Source organism: Dioscorea cayenensis, chromosome 8, assembly GCF_009730915.1.
Source record: "Dioscorea cayenensis subsp. rotundata cultivar TDr96_F1 chromosome 8, TDr96_F1_v2_PseudoChromosome.rev07_lg8_w22 25.fasta, whole genome shotgun sequence".
Classification (NCBI taxonomy): Eukaryota; Viridiplantae; Streptophyta; class Magnoliopsida; order Dioscoreales; family Dioscoreaceae; genus Dioscorea; species Dioscorea cayenensis.
The window spans coordinates 4,976,983-4,998,061 of record NC_052478.1 but is presented as its reverse complement, the minus strand read 5'-3'; the positions used below and the strand labels follow the sequence as shown (position 1 = coordinate 4,998,061).

General features: G+C 33.6%; 5 protein-coding genes across 16 annotated transcripts; 1 reads left to right on the top strand and 4 right to left on the bottom strand.

The window, feature by feature from the left end:
* Positions 1 to 518: 518 nt before the first annotated feature.
* LOC120267058 lies at positions 519 to 5,599 on the bottom strand. 6 transcript variants are annotated; one of them, XR_005538387.1, is made up of 6 exons: positions 5,381 to 5,599; positions 3,162 to 4,999; positions 2,399 to 2,470; positions 1,453 to 2,248; positions 1,217 to 1,331; positions 557 to 1,031 (listed from the first exon to the last, which is right to left on the bottom strand). XR_005538387.1 is itself a non-coding variant. In XM_039274740.1 (2 exons), exon 2 carries the CDS (start codon positions 4,805 to 4,807, stop codon positions 3,563 to 3,565), a length of 1,245 nt encoding a protein of 414 aa, XP_039130674.1. In that variant the 5' UTR covers positions 4,808 to 4,999; positions 5,381 to 5,599; the 3' UTR covers positions 2,959 to 3,562. The 6 variants fall into 6 exon arrangements, 2 of the variants coding, with proteins under 2 accessions (XP_039130674.1, XP_039130675.1); XR_005538386.1 differs by having other exon boundaries at positions 555 to 1,031; positions 1,453 to 2,470; XR_005538388.1 differs by lacking the exon at positions 2,399 to 2,470 and having other exon boundaries at positions 558 to 1,031.
* A 567-nt stretch (positions 5,600 to 6,166) lies between these two features.
* Positions 6,167 to 8,936, bottom strand: LOC120266405 (probable protein-S-isoprenylcysteine O-methyltransferase). Of its 5 annotated transcripts, XM_039274030.1 has the most exons (8): positions 8,436 to 8,725; positions 8,240 to 8,304; positions 7,965 to 8,016; positions 7,462 to 7,702; positions 7,253 to 7,381; positions 7,054 to 7,180; positions 6,758 to 6,934; positions 6,182 to 6,379 (listed from the first exon to the last, which is right to left on the bottom strand). In XM_039274030.1, the coding sequence occupies exons 2-6, from the start codon at positions 8,282 to 8,284 to the stop codon at positions 7,090 to 7,092; spliced, it is 558 nt and encodes a 185-aa protein (XP_039129964.1). In that variant the 5' UTR covers positions 8,285 to 8,304; positions 8,436 to 8,725; the 3' UTR covers positions 6,182 to 6,379; positions 6,758 to 6,934; positions 7,054 to 7,089. The 5 variants fall into 5 exon arrangements, with proteins under 5 accessions (XP_039129965.1, XP_039129966.1, XP_039129964.1 ...); XM_039274029.1 differs by having other exon boundaries at positions 8,240 to 8,725; XM_039274031.1 differs by lacking the exons at positions 7,054 to 7,180; positions 7,965 to 8,016; positions 8,240 to 8,304; positions 8,436 to 8,725 and adding an exon at positions 8,732 to 8,932 and having other exon boundaries at positions 6,167 to 6,379; positions 7,327 to 7,381.
* Positions 8,937 to 12,761: 3,825 nt separating this feature from the next.
* LOC120267180 (receptor-like protein 4) lies at positions 12,762 to 13,430 on the top strand. Its single transcript, XM_039274878.1, has one exon. It carries the CDS (start codon positions 12,762 to 12,764, stop codon positions 13,428 to 13,430), a length of 669 nt encoding a protein of 222 aa, XP_039130812.1.
* Positions 13,431 to 13,868: 438 nt separating this feature from the next.
* Positions 13,869 to 16,635, bottom strand: LOC120267013. 3 transcript variants are annotated; one of them, XR_005538354.1, is made up of 6 exons: positions 16,251 to 16,635; positions 15,770 to 15,945; positions 15,419 to 15,544; positions 15,089 to 15,238; positions 14,182 to 14,290; positions 13,869 to 14,104 (listed from the first exon to the last, which is right to left on the bottom strand). XR_005538354.1 is itself a non-coding variant. In XM_039274692.1 (5 exons), the coding sequence occupies exons 1-4, from the start codon at positions 16,328 to 16,330 to the stop codon at positions 15,117 to 15,119; spliced, it is 504 nt and encodes a 167-aa protein (XP_039130626.1). In that variant the 5' UTR covers positions 16,331 to 16,635; the 3' UTR covers positions 14,298 to 14,462; positions 15,089 to 15,116. The 3 variants fall into 3 exon arrangements, 1 of the variants encoding a protein (XP_039130626.1); XM_039274692.1 differs by lacking the exons at positions 13,869 to 14,104; positions 14,182 to 14,290 and adding an exon at positions 14,298 to 14,462; XR_005538355.1 differs by lacking the exons at positions 15,419 to 15,544; positions 16,251 to 16,635 and having other exon boundaries at positions 15,770 to 15,984.
* A 128-nt stretch (positions 16,636 to 16,763) lies between these two features.
* LOC120267011 (probable protein-S-isoprenylcysteine O-methyltransferase) lies at positions 16,764 to 19,257 on the bottom strand. Its single transcript, XM_039274691.1, has 5 exons — positions 19,119 to 19,257; positions 18,438 to 18,681; positions 17,432 to 17,560; positions 17,134 to 17,255; positions 16,764 to 17,045 (listed from the first exon to the last, which is right to left on the bottom strand). The coding sequence occupies exons 1-4, from the start codon at positions 19,255 to 19,257 to the stop codon at positions 17,165 to 17,167; spliced, it is 603 nt and encodes a 200-aa protein (XP_039130625.1). The 3' UTR covers positions 16,764 to 17,045; positions 17,134 to 17,164.
* Positions 19,258 to 21,079: the final 1,822 nt, after the last annotated feature.

Sequence of the window (21,079 nt, the reverse complement as noted above, 5' to 3'; positions counted from 1 at the left end):
AACCTTTGCCGATTTTTTTTTTGGCCAAGATGTGCAACTAGACAGCTAAAAAAGACGGGGCATACACAAGCTTTGGCGGAGCAAGTGGGGGCAAAATTCACGCACACATGGGCACTGAAACCACTCACACATAACCACTACTCACACTCCCAGAAATGTGTTTTCATCCGTGATTCTAACTTTCACCATTTATAAAATGTTCTAATGAGGACCCGACTACCAATAGACCACTTCCATAAATCAACATTTGCAGATTTACACTCGCTAAAATCTTCAAAAAGAGATCCTGCTGATGACACAACAAACAACTCATTTCTGGAGTAATTTTTCCACCAATTTAAAACTACATCTATTATAAACTGGGGTTATGAACTTATGAATCTATGATGCAATCCATGGAGTTGATATTGGATGAAAGCAAAAATAATGTGCCTAGTTTTTGAGTTACAATCATAACATGCATCATTTCTCAGTCTTGAGTTCTAAGAAACGATGAACTAATTAATAATGGTTTACAGAAAAATCTGGCACTTGTTCGCAGCTTCTCTTAAAGTAATTGAACAACAAAAACAAGTTATCAATAATATATTCACCATGTCAGTGAGCTACATCTGCTAAACCTATCTAGTCATTTGCTTAAAGGTAAGCATGATCAAGAATAATTAAGCAGTTGTTCCTTTCACGCTTAATCAATAGAGAGTGCGCAACAACTAAACAAAGAAGTGATATTCACTTCCATTGGATGTGATCAACTGAATAAATTCACATAGGAAGAAATTTTGTAAGAGATCTGATAAAATATATAACAGCAGAGAAAGGTAATAATTTTTATTTTCCATTTGTTAAAATGATTAACAGAATACAGTATAATTAGTAACCAATAGTAAATAGGAGAGTAACAGAGTTAAAGGTAAGTGCTCAAACTAATACTCAGGAGAGTACACTGACCCTGCAGATGACAGTTTCTTCTTCCTCTAAATGCAGTCCTACACACTTTTATGGGAAAGAGTCTACACATCTAAGTATTTTCACTGTCATTCAATGAAAGAAGTCAGGTAACATTTGCACAGTCAAAACAGAAAGATAAAACAAGTATAGACTCAGATATAATTTGAAGGAACATGACAAGCACGTGCAATAAAATGTAAAGAGCTTCAATATTTGCACTGTAATTAGTCTATACTACAAAAGGCAAGTTTTGACAGGATATGGTTACCTAATATCCGGTCATCATATTATGTGGTTCTCTATGGTTAGTTGAATAGATAATCCATGCTGTATCTGTCAAAAACTAATAATGTTTCCTGGCATATGCTTTTCCGCCCATTTACCTGGAAAAGGAACACACCATAAACTATTTTAATGAATGACTTGCTAGCTCCAAGTTCTTAAAAGATAACCAGAAAATACAAGCATTAAAGATGCGTTGTTTGGTGCTGAAAACAACCTTACATTTGTGAAAAACTAGAAATGATTCAGGAATTGCAACTTCTTTATCTGATTTAGCATGGTAAATACTATAACCATTTTTGCCATAATTTACCCTTTAACCCTGCAGACATGGATCCTTGTAAGTCTAATAATTTCAATGGAAGCTTATACAGAATGAATAAAGTAGGGAAAAGTATCCTTCTACCATTTTAAATCAGACAAATTAATAATGAGTTCATGAAGACAAATGATCAAATGCACTTTCCTTAAAACCCTGTCTGGTACCCGTTTTCGCCAAACTAAGATGATTGTCTAGCAGAATATCTACATTTTTAACATGCTACATTAAGTAAACCATATTTGATAGGAGACCAATGAAAAGTTTCAAGAACAAGTATACTAAAGAGAAGAAAATATCCAATGTAGACTAACATCTGTACACAGCTCTATTACCTCAATTGCTTACTGTCATGGCTCCATATACATGTTTACCTACACGCTTATCACAAATGGCTAGAAATATATATAGAAATATAAAATTGGGACAGCATATTTTACATGAAAAAAAAAAGAAGAAGAAAAGAATTAGCAAAATAGAATCAATCACAACCAAGTTGAAAGATTTTTTTTCTACCAAGGTCTACAATAAGATGTGTGATTTAGGCCAATATACATGTGCAGCATATGTCAAACATGACACTTTGAATTAAATTATATATGACCATCACCCCAGTGGTTCAAAATCAACTTCAGCGCATGTGGGGGAAGACAATTTGATGATCCTGAAGGAGCTTCTCTTCTTCCCATTTGTACAAACCTAGATGCACAGTCAATAGTCATACATAAGCATGGCTGTTATTGAAGTGCATTCATTCTCCAACTTCAAAAAGAGAAAGATGATAGCACATCTATCTATGGCATTCATAGATAATTTGAAACATAAGTTCTGTTTAACAGTTGAGTTGACCTCATGGGCTTTAGAAGCTTATCCTTCGAAGGAAATTAAAATCAATTCCTCATTCCCACTAGCAGGCTGGTTCTGTAATAGCAGACATAGTTAGTGGCTGGAGGTTCATTTGTCCTGCAACTAATCTTTCTTTGTTTGCTAAACATGACAGACAAATTATGAAAAACAGGTAATGAAAGAGAATATGTTTTGTGTCCTATGAACTCATTGAGAAGACATACAGATATATTTATACACACACACACACAACGCACGCAACACACACAATTAACACATTAGATTTCTTTTGCCGTGATAGTGAAGGAACTAAAGGATGTAGAAGGAAACTTCCATCTCACCAACAACCTGCTTTTGCTAAACATATGATATTCTGGTAAAAATGCTTAGGTCCTGCTAGGATTTTACAAGGCTATGATGCATCAATGTTGAATAAAGAAATAAATTATTTACCTGATACTCAGATGACAAATAAGTCACCTCCCAAATCTATGAGACAAGATGTCCAAAATGTTTGTCAAATAACCTCACCAACTTTCAAGAAGTTGTTAGCCAAAATGAAATTCATAAAGAATACTAAATTTGAAAATTTCCTTGAAATCTAATGAAGTACAGGCAAAAATTAAAAAAAATCAAGTCTACCAGATGAACACAGAAGAAGAAAATGAAGCATCTACCCATATGTAAGGTCATTCTTCAGTTAATAGGGAGACAACTAATTCATCTAAAATTGATTCATGAAATGCTATCACCCCATGAAACTTACAGAACATGGCTGTATGCGTATCCAAATTAAGTGATTGTATTCCCGCAAAACTGTCTTCAAATTCTGTTCGAATTCACTGTAAATTACACAAAGGCTCAACTTGTCCAATTCTAGTAGCGAGGCTCTGTAATGATGCTCATGTACAACACGTGGACAGAACATAAGGATTTCTGACGATCTCTCAGGAGAGAAAGATACAAGAAAAGAAGTCATGTATTGTTTTAATGACACTCAGCAGGATTTCTTCTGCTTGGACCAGATGAAATTCTACCAATCGACAATTTGAGCAGTGGCAAGGAGTCTGATTCTGTCCACACTGGCCTTATTGGATTGGCCATAGGACACCAGAGACAAACTGATGCATAATTTTGACAGAAAAAGAAACTTTATGTGGGTTTGTTTTATTCCTCAAATGAATGGAGACATATTTTCTCAAGTAACAATGGCCAGTCTTCCCCAAGTTGGTGTGGATTTAGTTGCATTGCCACTTTAAAATCCTGCAGAGATATAGGACAATGGTTTTTCCCCTTGTTTGTTCCCTCCAAAGGCCCACCACTACTTTGTCCATGCATGTAGTTTCCTGGCCAGACACCATTGATTGGCCGTCCAAGAGGTTGCTGTTTGTACAGAGGTTGCATTAATAGTTCATGTCTCATTCTAGCTCTTGCAAGCTTAAGAGATGACTTAATCATTTGCTTCAAATAAGCATCCAAACCATTATTCAATAAATTAGCACATTCAAGAGTCACTCCTCCCAATCCTTGGACTTGTGCTATTTTCTCCATTCGTGTTCTCAAATCCTCACTTTTACATAATTCTCCAGTATCGTAGTTGGAAATAGCACTAACAGTATCAACATTGATATTCGATGGCAAAGATCTTCGTGCCCCACCAACACTAGCAGGACAAAAAGGAATTCCAAGTGGAGCCTGGAGGGTGCCTTTCAAGGATTTCATAACATTTCTTAATTCCAATTCTTCCTGATCTCCAACTGCCGCTGATTCAACCAGATCACCATGCACAGACAGCTGGTCATTTGGTAAAGGCTTCTCTGTCCGCTGTTTCTTTACTGGCTGCTCTAAATTCCAAGCTTGATGATGCTGCTGCTGCACTGATCTCTTAAAACCATAAGGGCTCAATTCACCATTGTCCCTTACAACAAACTCATCAGATGTTACAAAAGATTGGTGTGTGGAAGCATCCACCTTGGTGTTGGGCCCAAGAGAAGTCGGCCGATCTTTGATCCTCCGAATACCAGACCTTGATTTGCGTGGAGATGGAGATAAGATGTCCCCATTTGACCAAACTGGCGGCATCGGAGCAGGAGACAAATTCGATCCAGCATCACTAACAGCCTTCCCAATGTTCCTGTTATGAGCAACCGGAGGAGCAACTTTCGAAAAATATGCATTCCTGAGGATCGACCTAATGAGCTGGTTGTGCAAGGCAACATTCTCTCGTCCAAGAATTGAAAGACAAAGCTTGTTGAATTCAGATTTGCTGAGCTTCTGAGACAGCAATCGGTTGAGGTGTTGAAAGTAATGCTGACTTCGCTCTGGGCCCAGCTTTTTCACAATTTGCGATTTCAAATCACTGAGATTGATCCGTGATTGCTGCGGTGGAAGTGGCAGCGGAGGTGGCGGCATCTCTCAGTAAACAGTATCCATCAAGGGTCACCAGATCAATCACAAACAAGTAGACGGCAATCCCCTTCTTCACTTTGCCACTTCTAAGGTCATCAAGGATCAAAATTCGCTCCTTTTCATCCATAGAACTATACCTAATTCGCTCCGAGAGAGCAATGCCGATAAAAATCTCATCCTCTTTTGCATAAAACCCTAAGAATGGGACAAAAACCGAAAAACTCCAATCAGCAAATAAGATTCAAAACCAAAATCCGCCAAAAACCTAGTTATAAAAATTGAAATTCTAATCCTAACTGATCAACACCCCAAGCGACAAAAGGCAACCCAATCAAAGGAAACCAAATTGGGTAGCTCCGCGCTCTAGATAATCATCGTTTCCACCAAAAATTCCCCGGGAGAAGCCCAAGGGCACACGCCCGGAGCTCTACGATCGAGGAATCCACTTCATTCCTCCGGATCGCGACGGGACCCAGCTCGGATTCGATTCGAAAATCCAAAACAAAACCAATAATTATTCGATAAAAAAACCCAGAATTAGAACAGCAGAACAGAAAACACGAAACCCAAGCTGACCTTTTGGAGTTCTCGAAGCAACCAGGGAGATATTCACCGCCTCGCCGACCGAGAAGGACCTCGTTCAAATCCTCTCGCAACGCTGTATCTGACTGTGAGCTCGTCTTCTCTTCGCCTCCTCCCAATTTCTCTATCAATCTCGCCGAATTGCAGCCGATCGAAGGGTCAGAGCTCGAGCTCGCTGTTCCCTCTCTCTCTCTCTCTCTCTCTCTCTCTCTCTCTGAGCTTTTCTTTTTAAAAATTTTTTTAAGATTTGTATTTCATTATATATTTTTCTAATTATTTTAGGTCATAAATTTGGGTGTGTAGGGGTTGATACACAGTGGTTGAATGTGGTGATGACGATGAAGTTATTTTAATTTTAATTTTAATTTTTATTATTATTATTATTATTATTATTATTTAATTTTGAGACATAGGAATAGGACCTCCAAAAGCCTGGGAATCTTACAAGTAGAAGTCAACCGTGAGTTGACTAATTAACTGAGAAAGTCAACCTCTACTTGACACCTTCCTAGGTTAGAAGCCATGCTTCAGAATGGTCAATCAACTTAAGTTTGATTAGTTTAAATGGAAAGGATTGATAATTTTGTAAATTTATTAATCCAGATATTAATTTAACTAATAAGAATCATTCAATGGAAAGTTTTACTTGGAAAAAGGAGATTAATTATGAATGCTCTATTCCTACTAATTTCTGCATACACACTTGGCAGTTTAAGTTTGAGGTTACAAAACCCATAACAATTTCATCTCATAATTTTTTTTAACACTTGAAAAAACCCATGACAATCAATCTCATAAGTCATAATATATATATATATAGCCATAAAATCCTTACTGCATAATTTACATTCAAAAAGTGCTTCAAGCCCAATTCCATGGATCACATACAATTTGCACCAAAAGAAATAAACAAAACAGATTTCAGTTCAACATAATGTAAAAAAAAAAAAGCAGGAAAAAGATGATGACCAGATCTTGAACGGGAGAGCATGCCTGCAGATAGAGATCACAGAAAAAGCATAAGCGAAAAAGATCCAAGTGTTTGTTTGGTGTTTCTGAAATCTCCAAACTAAAACTTTTACTAGAAGCTCTTGTTCTTGTACATGCGGCCGAACAAGCCGGAAAACTATATACATATGCGTTTTTGTTAATGTAGTATACAGTGAGTGGATCGTCGAGCTCTCATGCATAACACTAGCAAAACCATTACAGCAAATCAATAAAAGAATGCCTGAAGATCCATAGAACAATAACTTGACACAAGCTTGGCAAGAGGTAACAATTGCAAGTCTAAATATAGCATGTTATATATGGCCTGAATCACATGTGCTACTTGTTTATACTAAGACATGCTTGTGTTAGAATATTTACCTTCTGAAAATGCATCACAAGGAATCTTCCAACTTGAAAGAGCATGTTGAGAATCCAATTGGCCACTATAATAACTAGAAGGAACAGCAGACAGTACAAACCTTCCTTTCACACTCAACAGCCGCAGCTCCACGCATAACATACAGACGTATTCATCACCCAATATACACAGACAAGCTGAATAACATAATCAAACATTAATATCAATCAATAAAGGCTAAAAAATCGAGCTAAACAAGAGCTCCAATTTTGAAATTGAGCTCAAATTAAGCAATTTCACTTGATGTATCACGGACCGAAGGAAGTTGAAAATCTTCAGCTTTTGCAGGATTTCACTTTACAAAAGGAAGACCAGAAGGAACTCTATTACAATACTCTTCATATCGAGGCCCAAAGAACTGTCTCAAAAACAATTCCTCATATCTATAAACAGCATTAAGGATTGCCATTTCTCACATTGTATAAATTCAACGAAGAATTACTGATAACGGATACTGAATACGAGAACTAAAGAATTGCCAAGTGCCAACTACAATAGGAACTATGCATATGGGATTGCAGAGCAAAACCTGAGTCCCGGCAGCCGTGATGAAATAACCACAATAGCCGGGATGTCGCATGAACCTGTTCATTTGTATGAAAAACAATGTTAGCTAATGGAAACAAACCCAAAGACACTGATGATTCTCTGTGTAAGTTTGTACTTATAAATTCCATGAGTTATCAACTTGTGATGATCTTCATGATGAGTTCTGATGGTGTGCGTGAAGGCACGGCCTGCAGTCAATATACTGATTTTTCTTATAGCCTCCCCGACTAGGACCATTACCAAGCCAGCTTTGCTGAGCCACTGATTTTTCAATGCCGGGAAGATAGCAAGCTCTATTGTATATTCCACAAATGCACACGCTATCATAATCACATACTCCAGATCCATCATAAGCGCTGTGAGATGTTAATGGACAAAAAGCCCAAATGAACATATGTTATAAGAGGAACCTTAAAGAATGAATATATGCTAATAAGATGCTTCTGGCGTGTTTCCAATCCATAAGAGTTAACTGAAGAATGAAGCAAAACACTTTCCAAGATTAGCTGACACATTCACATTATGGTTTACTATCACTGAATTACTTGAACCCTCTTGGAAAGACAAACTTCTTAGGAAATTCAACAACATCAGTAGTCCAGAACAAAAAACATATACCTCTGAAATCCGTCTTTTTTAACCCAAACGCATCTCCTGAACTCCCCATTCTCTGACACAAAACACCCATTCCAACCAATAAAAATTCAATCTTTCAGTATATAATCAAACCAGTAACCCATCTTTAGATGCAAACGAGTATAAAGGCAGAGTAGGCACTATTTAATGTTAGACACACTGTTCACATTCTGGTTTACTATCACTTAATTAATGAATGTTCTTCAAATGACAACTTTTTTTTTTTAAGAAAATCAGCAACATCAACAACCATATACCTCCGCATTGCCCATTTGTTCAACATAAACTCCATCAATGTGCATCTCATGAATTCCTCAAAGACCTATTCCACTTGATAGAAACCAACTATCAATTCATAAAAAACCAAAACCCCATATTTACATGCCAGAAACTACAAACCCACATGGAATTAGTCCAAAAGCAACCTAAATAAAGGAAAGAGAAGGCACTCACTGCTTCACGTTCATCAGAAACAAATCCACAGTCTTTACCTTGATGACTGGAATGCTCATCAAAATACAAAACAAATTTTCAACAGTCTATGAGAACCACTACATATCTCTAAAGTCCCTTTCTTTTTCAACCCAAAATCCATGCTCATTTCCTCAATACCCCATTCAATAAAAAATCCAAACTTTCACTCCAAAGTCAAACCAAAAACACCATATTCAGACGCAAACAAGTACAAATCATCATGGAATTTTTAAATAAAAAGAAAACCCAAGGCAAAAAAGAGAGCAGGCACTCACTACTGCGGGTCACGTTGGAGAGGCCATGAAAAGCAACGGCGAGCGCGTACTCAGAAACATGGAAGAATAAGATCACCACACCAAATTGCCAAACCTCAGTACGCTCCAATGCTGCCCTGGCGAGTTCCATTGCCGCCATTGCTTCCTCTTCTTCCTTGAGTTAGTGCGAGAACTTTGTTGAATCTTCAACGATGGAACACTTGGAATGTTGGTAGCCACAAATCCCTCCCAGAAGTGGAGAATTGCTACTATGTCCTTCTAAAAAATTATATTTACTTACATATCAAATAAAATATTTTTCTTTGTTTATGTGCCCATTTGGGTAAAGTCAATTTATAAACTCTATATATAAATAAAATCTCATCAGCCAAGTTCAATAAAATTGGAGATTCAAATTTAAAATTAAAAAAAAAGGGAGGTTTTTGTTGACTTTTGACCTCCGCAAGAATTTCACTTTTGAATATAAATTTCACTTTGAACAGGACACCTAACAAAGGAAAATTTTCATGAGATTGCTCCTATTAGTGAAACCAATAGTTAACCTACAGTGCCTAAAAACATTTTACTTAAAATAAACTAGATTTATGTACCCGCGCTAACGCTGCGGGTTAACTATATCTAAAAGGAAGATTGCAAAGATAATATAACTTTTGAAAAAAAATTTGCTAATGTCATTTTTTTTAAATCATTTTCAGTATGAGAAGTATATTCCCAAGATGTGAAAAGTTAGGAAATATATTACTAGAATATGTCATATTGTTTATTGAATAACGAAAATAATTTCATTTCAATACTTTGAAAGAAAAAACAATTTTAAATATTAAGCCTTCTACTTGGTTTTTTTCTTCTTTGTTATAAGAATTGAAATAAAATACCTGTCTAATATATATATATATATATATATAGACACTTCATCATTCAAGAGAATTTGTTATAACTTATCATCACATAAATATTAATTTAAGAGCAATGTTGTCATTGAGATGATATTAAAAGTTGTCTATATAAGGATATGACAAAGTTAAAAAAATAATTTATTAAAATTTGATTTATATTTTCACATGCCAGCATATTTCATTTGTAAGTATTGCGAAAGTTAAGCTTATGTAACTATATAAGAAAGTAAAAAGTCAGAAACATAATCTCCCAGCGTATCAATCTAACTGTCTGAGAAAGTAAAAAGTCATCTCCTATTAGTTGTTCCCGCAAACCAACAACTAATGCTCACCTGTCAACCTATCTTTTGTCTTTATTTGAAATAAAAGTTCTTTAAGAATAACAAAGAAGGAGTTCCTCAGGTGCATTTGAACACTGCATAAGACGTTCCCGCGAGCCACTCGCATAAGATGTTCCTGCTAGCCAACAAATAACGCTCACCCATGTGAAGCACTTATACATATCTTTCTTGTCTCTATTAGAAATAAATGTGCTTTAAGAATAACAAAAGAGAAGTTCCACAGGGGCGTATGAACACTTGCATAAGATATCTCGCGGACCAACTTCTAACGATCCCCTTTGGAATGGATTTTATTAACCTATCTTTTGTCTTCATTAGAAATAAATGTGTTTTAATGCAAGTTGCATTCCTCACTTTGGTTTTTATTCTAGAGAGGAAAAATCTGAAAAACAAAACAAAAATTCAATTATTTAATTTTTAAATTCTTTAAAAGATTAGTATTAACATATAGATCACATGATAACTAACTTGTTTAGCAATGCAAGTTGCATTCCACACCTTGGTTTTTATTTTATAAAGAAAAAAAAATCTGGAAACCAAAAAATTTTTAGTTATCATTTTTTAAAAATTCTTTTTAAAAGAAGATATTAGTTTTAATTTATATGTTAAAAAAAATTAACTAACTCTATGACCAAACAGTATCATTTTTTTTTTTTCAATTTTTAAAATTTCTTTTAAAAGAAGAGATTAGTATTAATTTATACTAGATTTAAGTACCCGCGCTAACGCTGTGGGTTGACTATATCTAAAAGGAAGATTACAAAGATAGTATAAATTTTGAAAACAAAAAATTGTTAATGTCATTTTTTTAAAATTATTTTCAGTATAGAAAGTATATTGGCAAGATGTGAAAAGTTGGAAATATATTGCTAAAATATATTATATTGTTTATTGAATGATGAGAATGATTTTATTTCGATACTTTGAAAGAAAAAATAATTTTACATATTAAGCTTTCCACTTGGGTTTTTTCTTCTTTTTTGTAAGAATTGAAATAGGATGCCTGCAGACATATTTATTTATGTATATCTTTATTTAGTGTATAATGATTGAGGATTTTAAAGGTGTAATCAAGATTTATTGTGATTGTATATAATATTAAAGATATGGATGGTGATTGAGCAGATTTTATTGCAGGAAGTGTGCTATGAAAAGTTGACAGTGCTTAATTTTTATGACCAAGTCTTTGTTTAGGAAAAGATGGATTTGTGGTTTACTTATTTTCTTTAGGAAATTAAATTGTGCAGAGAATATATATATTCAAGATATAGTAATTTTATTTATTTACACAAACTTTCACTTTATAACTATTTTGCAAATTTCTATAAAGTTCTGGTTTTTTACGGAATTTTCTATTCACATATAATGATGGAAGGATAATGAAAAGGATCTTCATGCTCAAGAAGGAAAATGTCCGATTTAAAAACTTTAGGAAAAACAATATGAGAAATATATCACATATGTTATATTGTTTATTGAATGATTAAAATGACTTCATTTAGATACTTTGGGCAAAAGAACAATTTTTAATATTAAGCTTTTTTTACTTCGGTGTTTTTTTCTTTGTGGCTATAATAATTAAAATAAAATGTCTGGTTAATATATATATATATATATATATCTTTATTTAGTGTAGAAAGATTGAGGATTTTAAAGTTGAAATAAAGATTTATTGTAATTGTAAATTTATATCAAAAGTATGGATGGTGGTTATGCAGATTTTATCAGGGCTATTGTGTCGTTAAAAGTTATAAGTTGGATTAATGGTTTACTTATTTTATGTAGAAAATTAAATTTTGTTACTCATATATATTCAATATATGGTACTTTTATTTATTAACACAAATTTTCATTTAATGCATATTTTCTAAATTCTTGTAAAAATTTTGTTTGTTAGGTTTTTTTTTAAAAAAAATTAGATTCACATAAAATTATAGAAGAATAATAAAAAGAATAGGGAAAACAATTTATGCATGCGAAAAAACATGATCTTGCAATTTATTACTATTATATAGTCATTATAAGTGAAAAAATCTAGTTTGCCAAGAATGTTTACATATATAGACATTTTGATAATAAGCTAATAAAAAACTACAAATAATATCTTCAAAACCATCATTTATATAAGATAACATAGTAGAGAGTTTGAATCCCTCCACCAATTATAATGAACAGTATAAAATGATAACCTATCCATCTTATTAAGAAATAAAAATAATTAAAATCATTGGCTTCATCTTACTCATTTATATTTTTTTAAAGAAAATAATTACTTTTCAAAACATCATAAATATGAGTGAAAAAGGATTTATCAATAAATTCCATTTCCTTAATATTTAGTCATCCAAAATTTCGCAATTATTTTGACGAATATTATCAGTATATATTGACAAATTTGCAAAATTATTTTTCAATAATATTAATCAAAACATAATATTTGCACATATATGTATATTGTGGAAGTGTAAATGGTCATTTTTTTTTTTTTTATGTTCTAAGTTTGGTTTCTTATAATATTATCAATATAAAAGAATCAAAATAGACCTTTTTGTTATTTTCACCTATGGAATTATACATGTTTTCATCATAATAATAATCATACTACTAATAACCCTCTCAGCCATTTTTTATGTTTCATATCACCAAGTTTTTGGGTTATAGAATGAACTCATCTTATTTTGACTAACTCATTATCAAAGAAAGAGATTAATAATAATAATAATCATCATTAACCTCCCAGATTTATATGTGACAAAGTTCTCCTTTGCATTGCTTCAATAAACAAATATATATATGGCATTAGTATTCGTCACTAGTACATCGATTGCTATCTGCTTCCATAACACTGGTCATGGAGACCCGTCCGTCCTTTCTATTGAAATTCTTCAAGTTGATGACAATGCATATTCTTTTGATCCAACTCACGAAAAGGGAACCGTACTCAGAACTGTTAAAAGATTGACATGTGGTATTGGGAAACCAGCGTTTGATGAAGATTATGATAAAGATCACTGGGGTGGAGACAGATTCTGGTTAGGAGTTAAAACTTTTGACCAAGGCTCTGATATGGAGATTTCAACAGAGAGTAAGATCATTCAAGCGTCGCTTCCACCAAACTTTTACCTGGAAAGACTGTATCAATCAGCAATTGTTAGCAATGACAGGCAACCAGAAATATCATTTCAGATGGAGGTGGACCCGAACAAAAATTATTCAATTTGGCTTCACTTTGCTGAGATAGATCCCAGGATCACCAAAGAAGGACAAAGAGTCTTTGACATATTATTTAACGGTGATCTTAAATTTAATGATGTGGATGTCATTCAGATGGCAGGAAAACAATTTGCTGCTCTTGTTCTCAATCGAACTATTGCTGTGACTGGGAGGACCTTGACAGTGACCTTACGTCCAGCAAACGGAAGTCACGCAATCATTAACGCAATTGAAGTCTCTTTGCGATGATTACCGCAGAGTTCAAAACCTCAGCAGAAGAAGGTAAGCCACCTGTATTTGTACAAATTCTCAATCTATACACTTCCATTTAAGCAATTCTCTGTGCCATCTACTTTTTTGAAAAATTAGTGAACTTTCAACAGTTACTGCTTTACAAAGCTTGAAGAGTGTACTGGGGCTTCCTCTTCATTTTGGCTGGTTTTTTATTTTTTATTATTCTAAATTATAAATGTGCCCAAGTCCTAATAAACAAACTTCAAGAATGTTATTTATTAATATTATCAAATAAAAAACAATCATAACTATAAAATTTATCTGATTTTGGATAGCCTCAATCCATAAAACTCAAGACAACTAATTAAATCTCAAAATTCTCACTTTGTTATAATGAACCATATACTTTTATAAGCAATGAAAGATAAGTATAAGTACGTAGAAAGTAAAAATTCACATGTAAAGAAGTTAAAAGGATTGCAATGTCAGAAGGATCACAACAAATTATATATTGTACACAACATAGTCAACAATTGTGGGCAATGTTTATCCAAAAGTAGGGCACTATCAAATGAATTCAAATGGGGAATAAAATTAAAATCAATTAAATAAATCAAAAGAACTAAATTTTCAAAGATATCTAACTAATTTCTTATCAAAAGAGTACTACCATGTTTATCCAAAAGTCCCTGTAAAATGAATTCAAATGGGAAATATAAGTAGAATCAATTAAATAAATCAAGAAGGACTGAATTTTCAATAATACCTGACTAATTTCTTCCTACTAACGTGTTGATTCCCTCCAGCATGTGTCTTGACTGATTTCTTCCTACTAATGTGTTGATTCCTTCCAGCACGTGTCCTTAAGCTTCATTCTTTAAAGAGAGAGAAATAAATAAATAGATAAAGGAACAAATCAAGTCTGTGTCAATGCCTGGTATTCATGACTGAAAATAGAGGAGATTATTACGAAAATTAAACCAAACAAAAAAAAAACTAAAAAACATATATGCTTACTATAAAGGATGAACAGCCTCGCTACCATCGCTACAATAACATCAACAAATGCCTAGTCATTTTTTAGTATAATTCTACTATGTATACAATCATTTTAAATTTCTAGAGATCTTTGAACTGAGAACTTTGATTTAAGGAAAAAGAATACCAAGTAGTCTAAAATAAAGTCTTATGCAGTCCAATACCATTTATTATTGGAGACGTTATAAGTTCTACCAATGACTTTTTTTAATAATAGTCCATTCCACAAACATGATTATTGCAAATGGATATCGGTATCTAAACACGATCTTGTGAATCAGTAGAACTTAAAAACTATGTTTAAGATCTGCACAGGATGTATCAATTGAACCTTAAGATTATACTCAAGAAAAAGTGGGCATACTTTCATGAAAAAAATATAAAAGATGCTTGCAGACAACTGGCTACATCAGCCTACATGCATAAAGCTCTTATATTTTCATTTCACATTCCAATTTCTTAGTATCATATCAGATTCACCTTCTTAGACCGACTTAAAATTAAGTTCCACAAGAATTTCAATATAATCAAGTAAAGAAAATGCTAAAAGAGAACAAATCATGGCAGAAAATTGAGTTTCAGAATAAAAACCTAAAAAAAAAAATGACAGGAATTGAATTTCTTTTTATACTTACGGTGGCTTCAAAGAGCTGCTTCAAAGAGTCATGGGCATATATAGTCACCTGGGGTATTAGCATTGAAAGATTTTTCTTCATTGGGCCAGAAAACATCTTCGATTGTGCATTTTGAGCTTGCTCTTTGGGAACATGAAGCAACCCATTCTCCTATATGACAAAACCACCATTTTTCATCATCAAAATGCGCCAACAAATTATTAACGTAAGTGATGTTTTTGCATCTTAAACAGAGAAATCAACCAATAAATATACATAGATAAACACATATTCAAGAGGATAACGTTGCAGCATAAAGCCACTTCAAATTGCTATGGTAAAAAATAATACCAACTGTGCATTCAGATATATATTGCAAAGCCATGCAGCCTAGTCCTGCACTATCATACAATTTTGGTAGCTTGTTTGATGTTCTATTCTGATTTATGATGTCCACAATCTCATTAGCAGGCTTTCCTAAAAATGAATTTTTCAAATGCATTACATAAAGAGTGTCAGAGATATAATAATCTAGTATATGATAATGATATATCAAAATCTTCAGAAAAAAAATGCATAAATTGTATGAGTTATTAAGTAAATCATAATAACAATAACAATAACAACAACAACAACAACAACAATAATAATAATAATAATAATAATAATAATTTGGAATGAAACACATGAGAATGAATGTACCATGAACTTCAGCAGAAACTTGGAGATTGATGAGCAGTGAGAGATGGAGAAGATGAGGGATGGCGTTCAAGGACTTGTTGGGATTCCACATTTGGTGGACCAGAACAGAAACAACCACAAAGAATTGATTTCTTTTATCTACTTTTTTTTTTTTCCTTTTCCTTTCCCCCAAATCTCTTCACCGCACCAAATCAGATTTGAAAAAAAACAACAAAAGCTTAATCATCAGCGCTAAACTAAAAACAAAAAAAAAAAGAAAGAAAGAATTCAAACAATATAGGATTGACGGCCAAATCTCAGACTTTTATTTAAATACAAATTGAATTTTAATTTATGATATTAATGAACTACAAAATTTAATTTCCTAAATAAAATAACTAAACCATTATATGAAATCCAAATCAATCAAAGAGAAAAGCAAGATCAACAACAACAACATTAGAAGAAGAAGAGAGGAGAAGAAAAGAATGATGGGAAGTACCTGCGGATGGAGAGAAGGGCTGGCAAGTTCATAAGAAAGTTCTCGTTGCCGGAGAATGCAAATATAGATCCGCACCTCATCAGGGTTCACAATCGCTCCTCATATGCAAAAAGAAAAACCTTCTGATGCTGGGGTTCCATCGAATCAAAGAACTCATCAGTGAGCTTGAGAGCAGCGGCAGGGGAAGAAGAGGAGGAGGAGGAGCAGTAGAAGCCGGAGATGGAGGCCATTGGAGAGGTGGATAATGAAGGCGGAGAAGGAGAGTTGGAGATCTAGGGTTAGAAGAGCAACCATCAATTAATTAAAAAAATAGTTTTTCTCTACCAATTACAGCATGCCAAATGCCCTTCCAAGAAAAACTTAGATGAATAGTGAATTATGGGGATAGAATTAGGGTTAAGTATATATGGCAAACATTCAGTGGGCTACAGAGTATATATATATATATATATATGGAAGAACTAATCAATAAACCTTGAATCACTGAATCAAACATCAATTGGAATCCAACCAGAAATAACTCTTGATGAACATTTAAGGTACTAATTTCTAAATTTCCAGTTTTCCAATGAAACTTGCAAAATCAGCATTTAATTATGAAAGTAACAGTGTCTGATCCAGGGAATTGGATTCGCAAGGATAGCAACAAACATAAAAAATGCAGTTTGTTTCGTGTTTTCCAACTCCCGGTAACCCCTCCCTGGTGTGAACCAAGAAGGGCGCTGTCCGTAATGGTTGTTTCTGTTTGTATGAAGTTTGCTCCCTGACTGTACTACTGACTTGAAATCGAACTAGCTGCATGAATAGAAACAATTGGAAGCAGAAATGTGGTGAGGCAATGGGCACTAGAAACTGTGAATCCAGGATAAATAATTAGTCATACCTTGGTAAATACTTGCAGATAATGCTCGATCTCACTTTATGAAAGGAAGACCAGAAGGAACTTCATTGGCATACTCTTCATATTGGCGTCCAAAGAACTGTCTCAAGAAGAACTCCTCATATCTGTACTACATTAAGGATTGCCAATTTGCATAACCTAGTTGAACTATGAAAAATATGTCGATGAGTAAAATTCGTCAAGATTAAAAGCATCCTAGCCCAAAAAAAAAACAAAGAATATGATAGAACCTAAGTAAAAGGAGAATATCAGATGGAATACGGTTAGTCAATATGGATACCGAATACGAGAAGAAAAGAACCGCCAAGTAACCAATGCAAAAGCAACTATGCATATGGGGTTGCAGAGCATAACCTGGGTCCCAGTAGCCCAGACGAAAAAACCACAATAGCCAGGATGTCGGATGAACCTGTTTATTTGGATGGAAAAAACATGCTAGCAGGTTGTATATTTCATTGATACAAAATAAAATAATTGAAATAATACTTCTACAAGAGTTGAATAATATATTAGTATATCCACCTAAAGCCCGGATAATGAACATGATATCTTTTAGCTCTACACTGGAAAAAGTGTAAATTCCAAGTCAAAGAGCGAAAGATTCAGGCTTCTATTGCACTTAACACAAACTATGTAGCAGATGCTAAAAATATTCCACCAATGATAATCCAAAAAAACTTTCAATGAGAAGCCTCCTTGCCATGTAAAACTACAACCAACCCTCCTAGAATCTTTTGTCCCAACTTCAGGTGTTACACGATAATTATGAATTATCATGATCAGAAATCCATATATCAGCACTATGAACTTTTGAATAGTCCATAAAAGTTTGAATTGTGACAGTTCATGACATCAAGGATGAAGAAAATGAAACAATTCATTTTAGTTGATAAGAGGTATCATTTATTAAAAAACAGTCTGAAAATTGAATCATCTTGAAGAAGTTCCATCTGATTGAAGAATGCAGGTAAACAGGATATATTGGTTAGAGTTTCTCTACTATCGTCATTCTTAATGCAGCAAAGGCCTGCCAGATCAATCTAGGGCACATGACATTACAGAAACTCAAATAAGTCTTCAATCCACATTTAAAAGAAATAGACCTTATGCAATTAAGAAAGGAGAATAATTGCACAGAAAGAGCATGCACACAGCAAGAAATTTAACAAATTAGTACATGTTTAATGGTGTTTACTCAAACAGGAACCTCAAGCACTTCATGAACATTATGCTTGCCCATTATAGATAAAATTAAATAATAGCACAATCTACAAATAAAAATTTACCTATAAATTCCATGAGTTATCAATTCATGATGATCTTCATGATAGATTCTGATGTTGTGAGTGAAGGCACGGCCAGCGGTAATGACCCCAGCTTTCCTTACAACCTCCCCAACCAGAACCATCACCAAGCCAACATTGTTAACCAACCAATTTTCCTTCAATTCAGGGAAGAAGACCAGCTCTACAATGTACTCCACCAATGCACACCCCATTGCAATGACATAATGCTTGCTAATAAGAAGTGCTGCGAGTGTTAAACATATGTTCCATAAGGAAATCTTAAGAAATCATGCTAAGAAGAGTTCACATACTCATAAAACTGAATGTACACATGCATCTCTGGAGTGATTCTCGAATTTTTCTAACCATAAGAACTAACTAAGGAATGAATTTGGACAATTCTCAAATTAACAGACACACATACATATACAAGATTGAACGTCTGCAAGGCTTCTAGACTTCACCTAAGACATTAAAAACATAACAGCATCTCCTAAATTCCTCGTTCTCCAACACTAAACACCATCCCCACTCCATAAAAATCGAAATTTTCACAATTAATTCCGCACAAAAATACCAGAAATCATCATAGCCGAACCAAAAACCCATATTTAAACGCAGACGAGTACAAATCCTCATTGAATTCAAAGAATACCATTGAAGAGAGAGTGGAGCACTCACAACTGAGGTTGACGTTGTTGCGGCCATGGAATGCAACAGCGAGCGCATACTCGGAGGCATGGAAGAACAAGATCGCCACCCCGAATTCCCACAGCTCCGCGCGCGCCATTGCCACCCTCGCGAGCTCCAGTGCCGCCATTTTCCCTTCATCCATCTAGGGCTCTTTTTCAGTTTTTGGGCCCGAACCTATAAAACGGGCCGGGCCACAGCCCATGTAAATGACACCAGGCCCAATGGATCGCATGGTGTATTGCTACAACTAATTTATTTTATTGCATCAAAGAAAAATAAAATATATAATTGAATATATATATATATATAAAGTAGAGATAAAGTAATAAATTTTAAGAACAAAAAAAAATATAATTGTAAATTGATAGGTGACAAATGGAACACATTGGGGATGTTCTTACTTTTTAGCCATAAGCAATGGCGTGTGCTTTATTCTCCCTTTTTGCTTCAATAATTATGGTTTGCATTACTTCCTTAATAATATATTTAGTTATTTTTAAGGTTACACCTTTGTTAATCTCTTAATTATCACTACACTTGTTATGCAAATTAAATTATTTGCACGAAATTATTAAAAAAAATTTAAAAGTTATTATTTTCTCCATCGGATGTATATATATATATTACAAATAGTGATGAGCCTCGCTATTCAAAAGACTTAAAAAAAACTAGTTACATAAATACATTGGTTATAATAATTTAATCCCCTAGAAATTTATCAAATAATGTGGGCTAATATATTGAGTAATAAAGACCCGTCACATATATCAGAGATCATAACTCAATGATGGTAAATCCCCTGATCGTATAACTTTGAAATTATGAAGAATATAATTTCTACCACGAAAAATTCAAACTAAGGTTCAATATGTATTACATAATAAATAATAAATAAATAATATTTTTACAGTATCACAGCACAGCATGAAGTCGAATCCCAAGCCTGAGCCTGTCCATTCACTGCTAAGATGTGTTATAAGTAAACCATGAGAGTGTTAATTTCATGAGTTGTAATATATATTATTAAAGTATTTATAATACCTACTAATTTAAATTATGTTATTATATAAGAGAGAGATTAGTATTTGATTGATTGATTAAAATGATGTTTGATTTGAAGTGGAAAAGCGTTCTGATGTGGAGTGCGTCGGACCGCACGGATTACACCGGGCTTGTGGTCCCAACCCTTTTGAATTTCGCGATTACGTCATCTTTTTTTTTTTTGTCGTTTTGCATAAATCTTCATTTTTCAGGCATTTTAAACTATCTATATATTTTACACAAACCAAAAAACTTTCCCCTTTTTAAAAAAATTCTTTCTCCTTATTTTTCCTATATGTAAATAGCTTTTCAATTGAAAAAGGAAAAAATAACTATGTGGCATGTTGACATAATTTAAAGATGTATAAAGGTGATCTTTACATCTATATATATTTTATAGAAATGGATAAACCACTATTTTATTAGAAATGTGAAGTATAGCATGAGATTAACATATGAGAAAACAAACATCAAAACAAGAAAAACAGAACAGCTAAGTTCTCACCAGCAGTGAAAAACTCAGAAAAAAGAGAAAAAAAACGAATAGAGAAGAAAGTAACTGGGTGTAACCCCTACATCACCGCTTGTGGTGCCAGGAGTCTGTTTCTCTTTTTTGCCTGTACTTGGTTATTTTTTGCTTTTGATATATCTAATTTAGTGGTTTATCCACTTTTTCAAAAAAGTAATTGGGTCAACTAAGACATCTATTGGAGTCACAGGTTGAGGGAGCTGATTACTCCTGAGCTATAGGAGGATCTATAAAACTAGCAAACACATTAATTACTTTTTTTAATTAATAATCAACAAATAATAATAATTTTAATTAAAAACAAATAATAATAATTTTAATTAAAAAACAAATAATAATAATAATAAGGCTTATATATATAGATAACAATAAAAAAGAA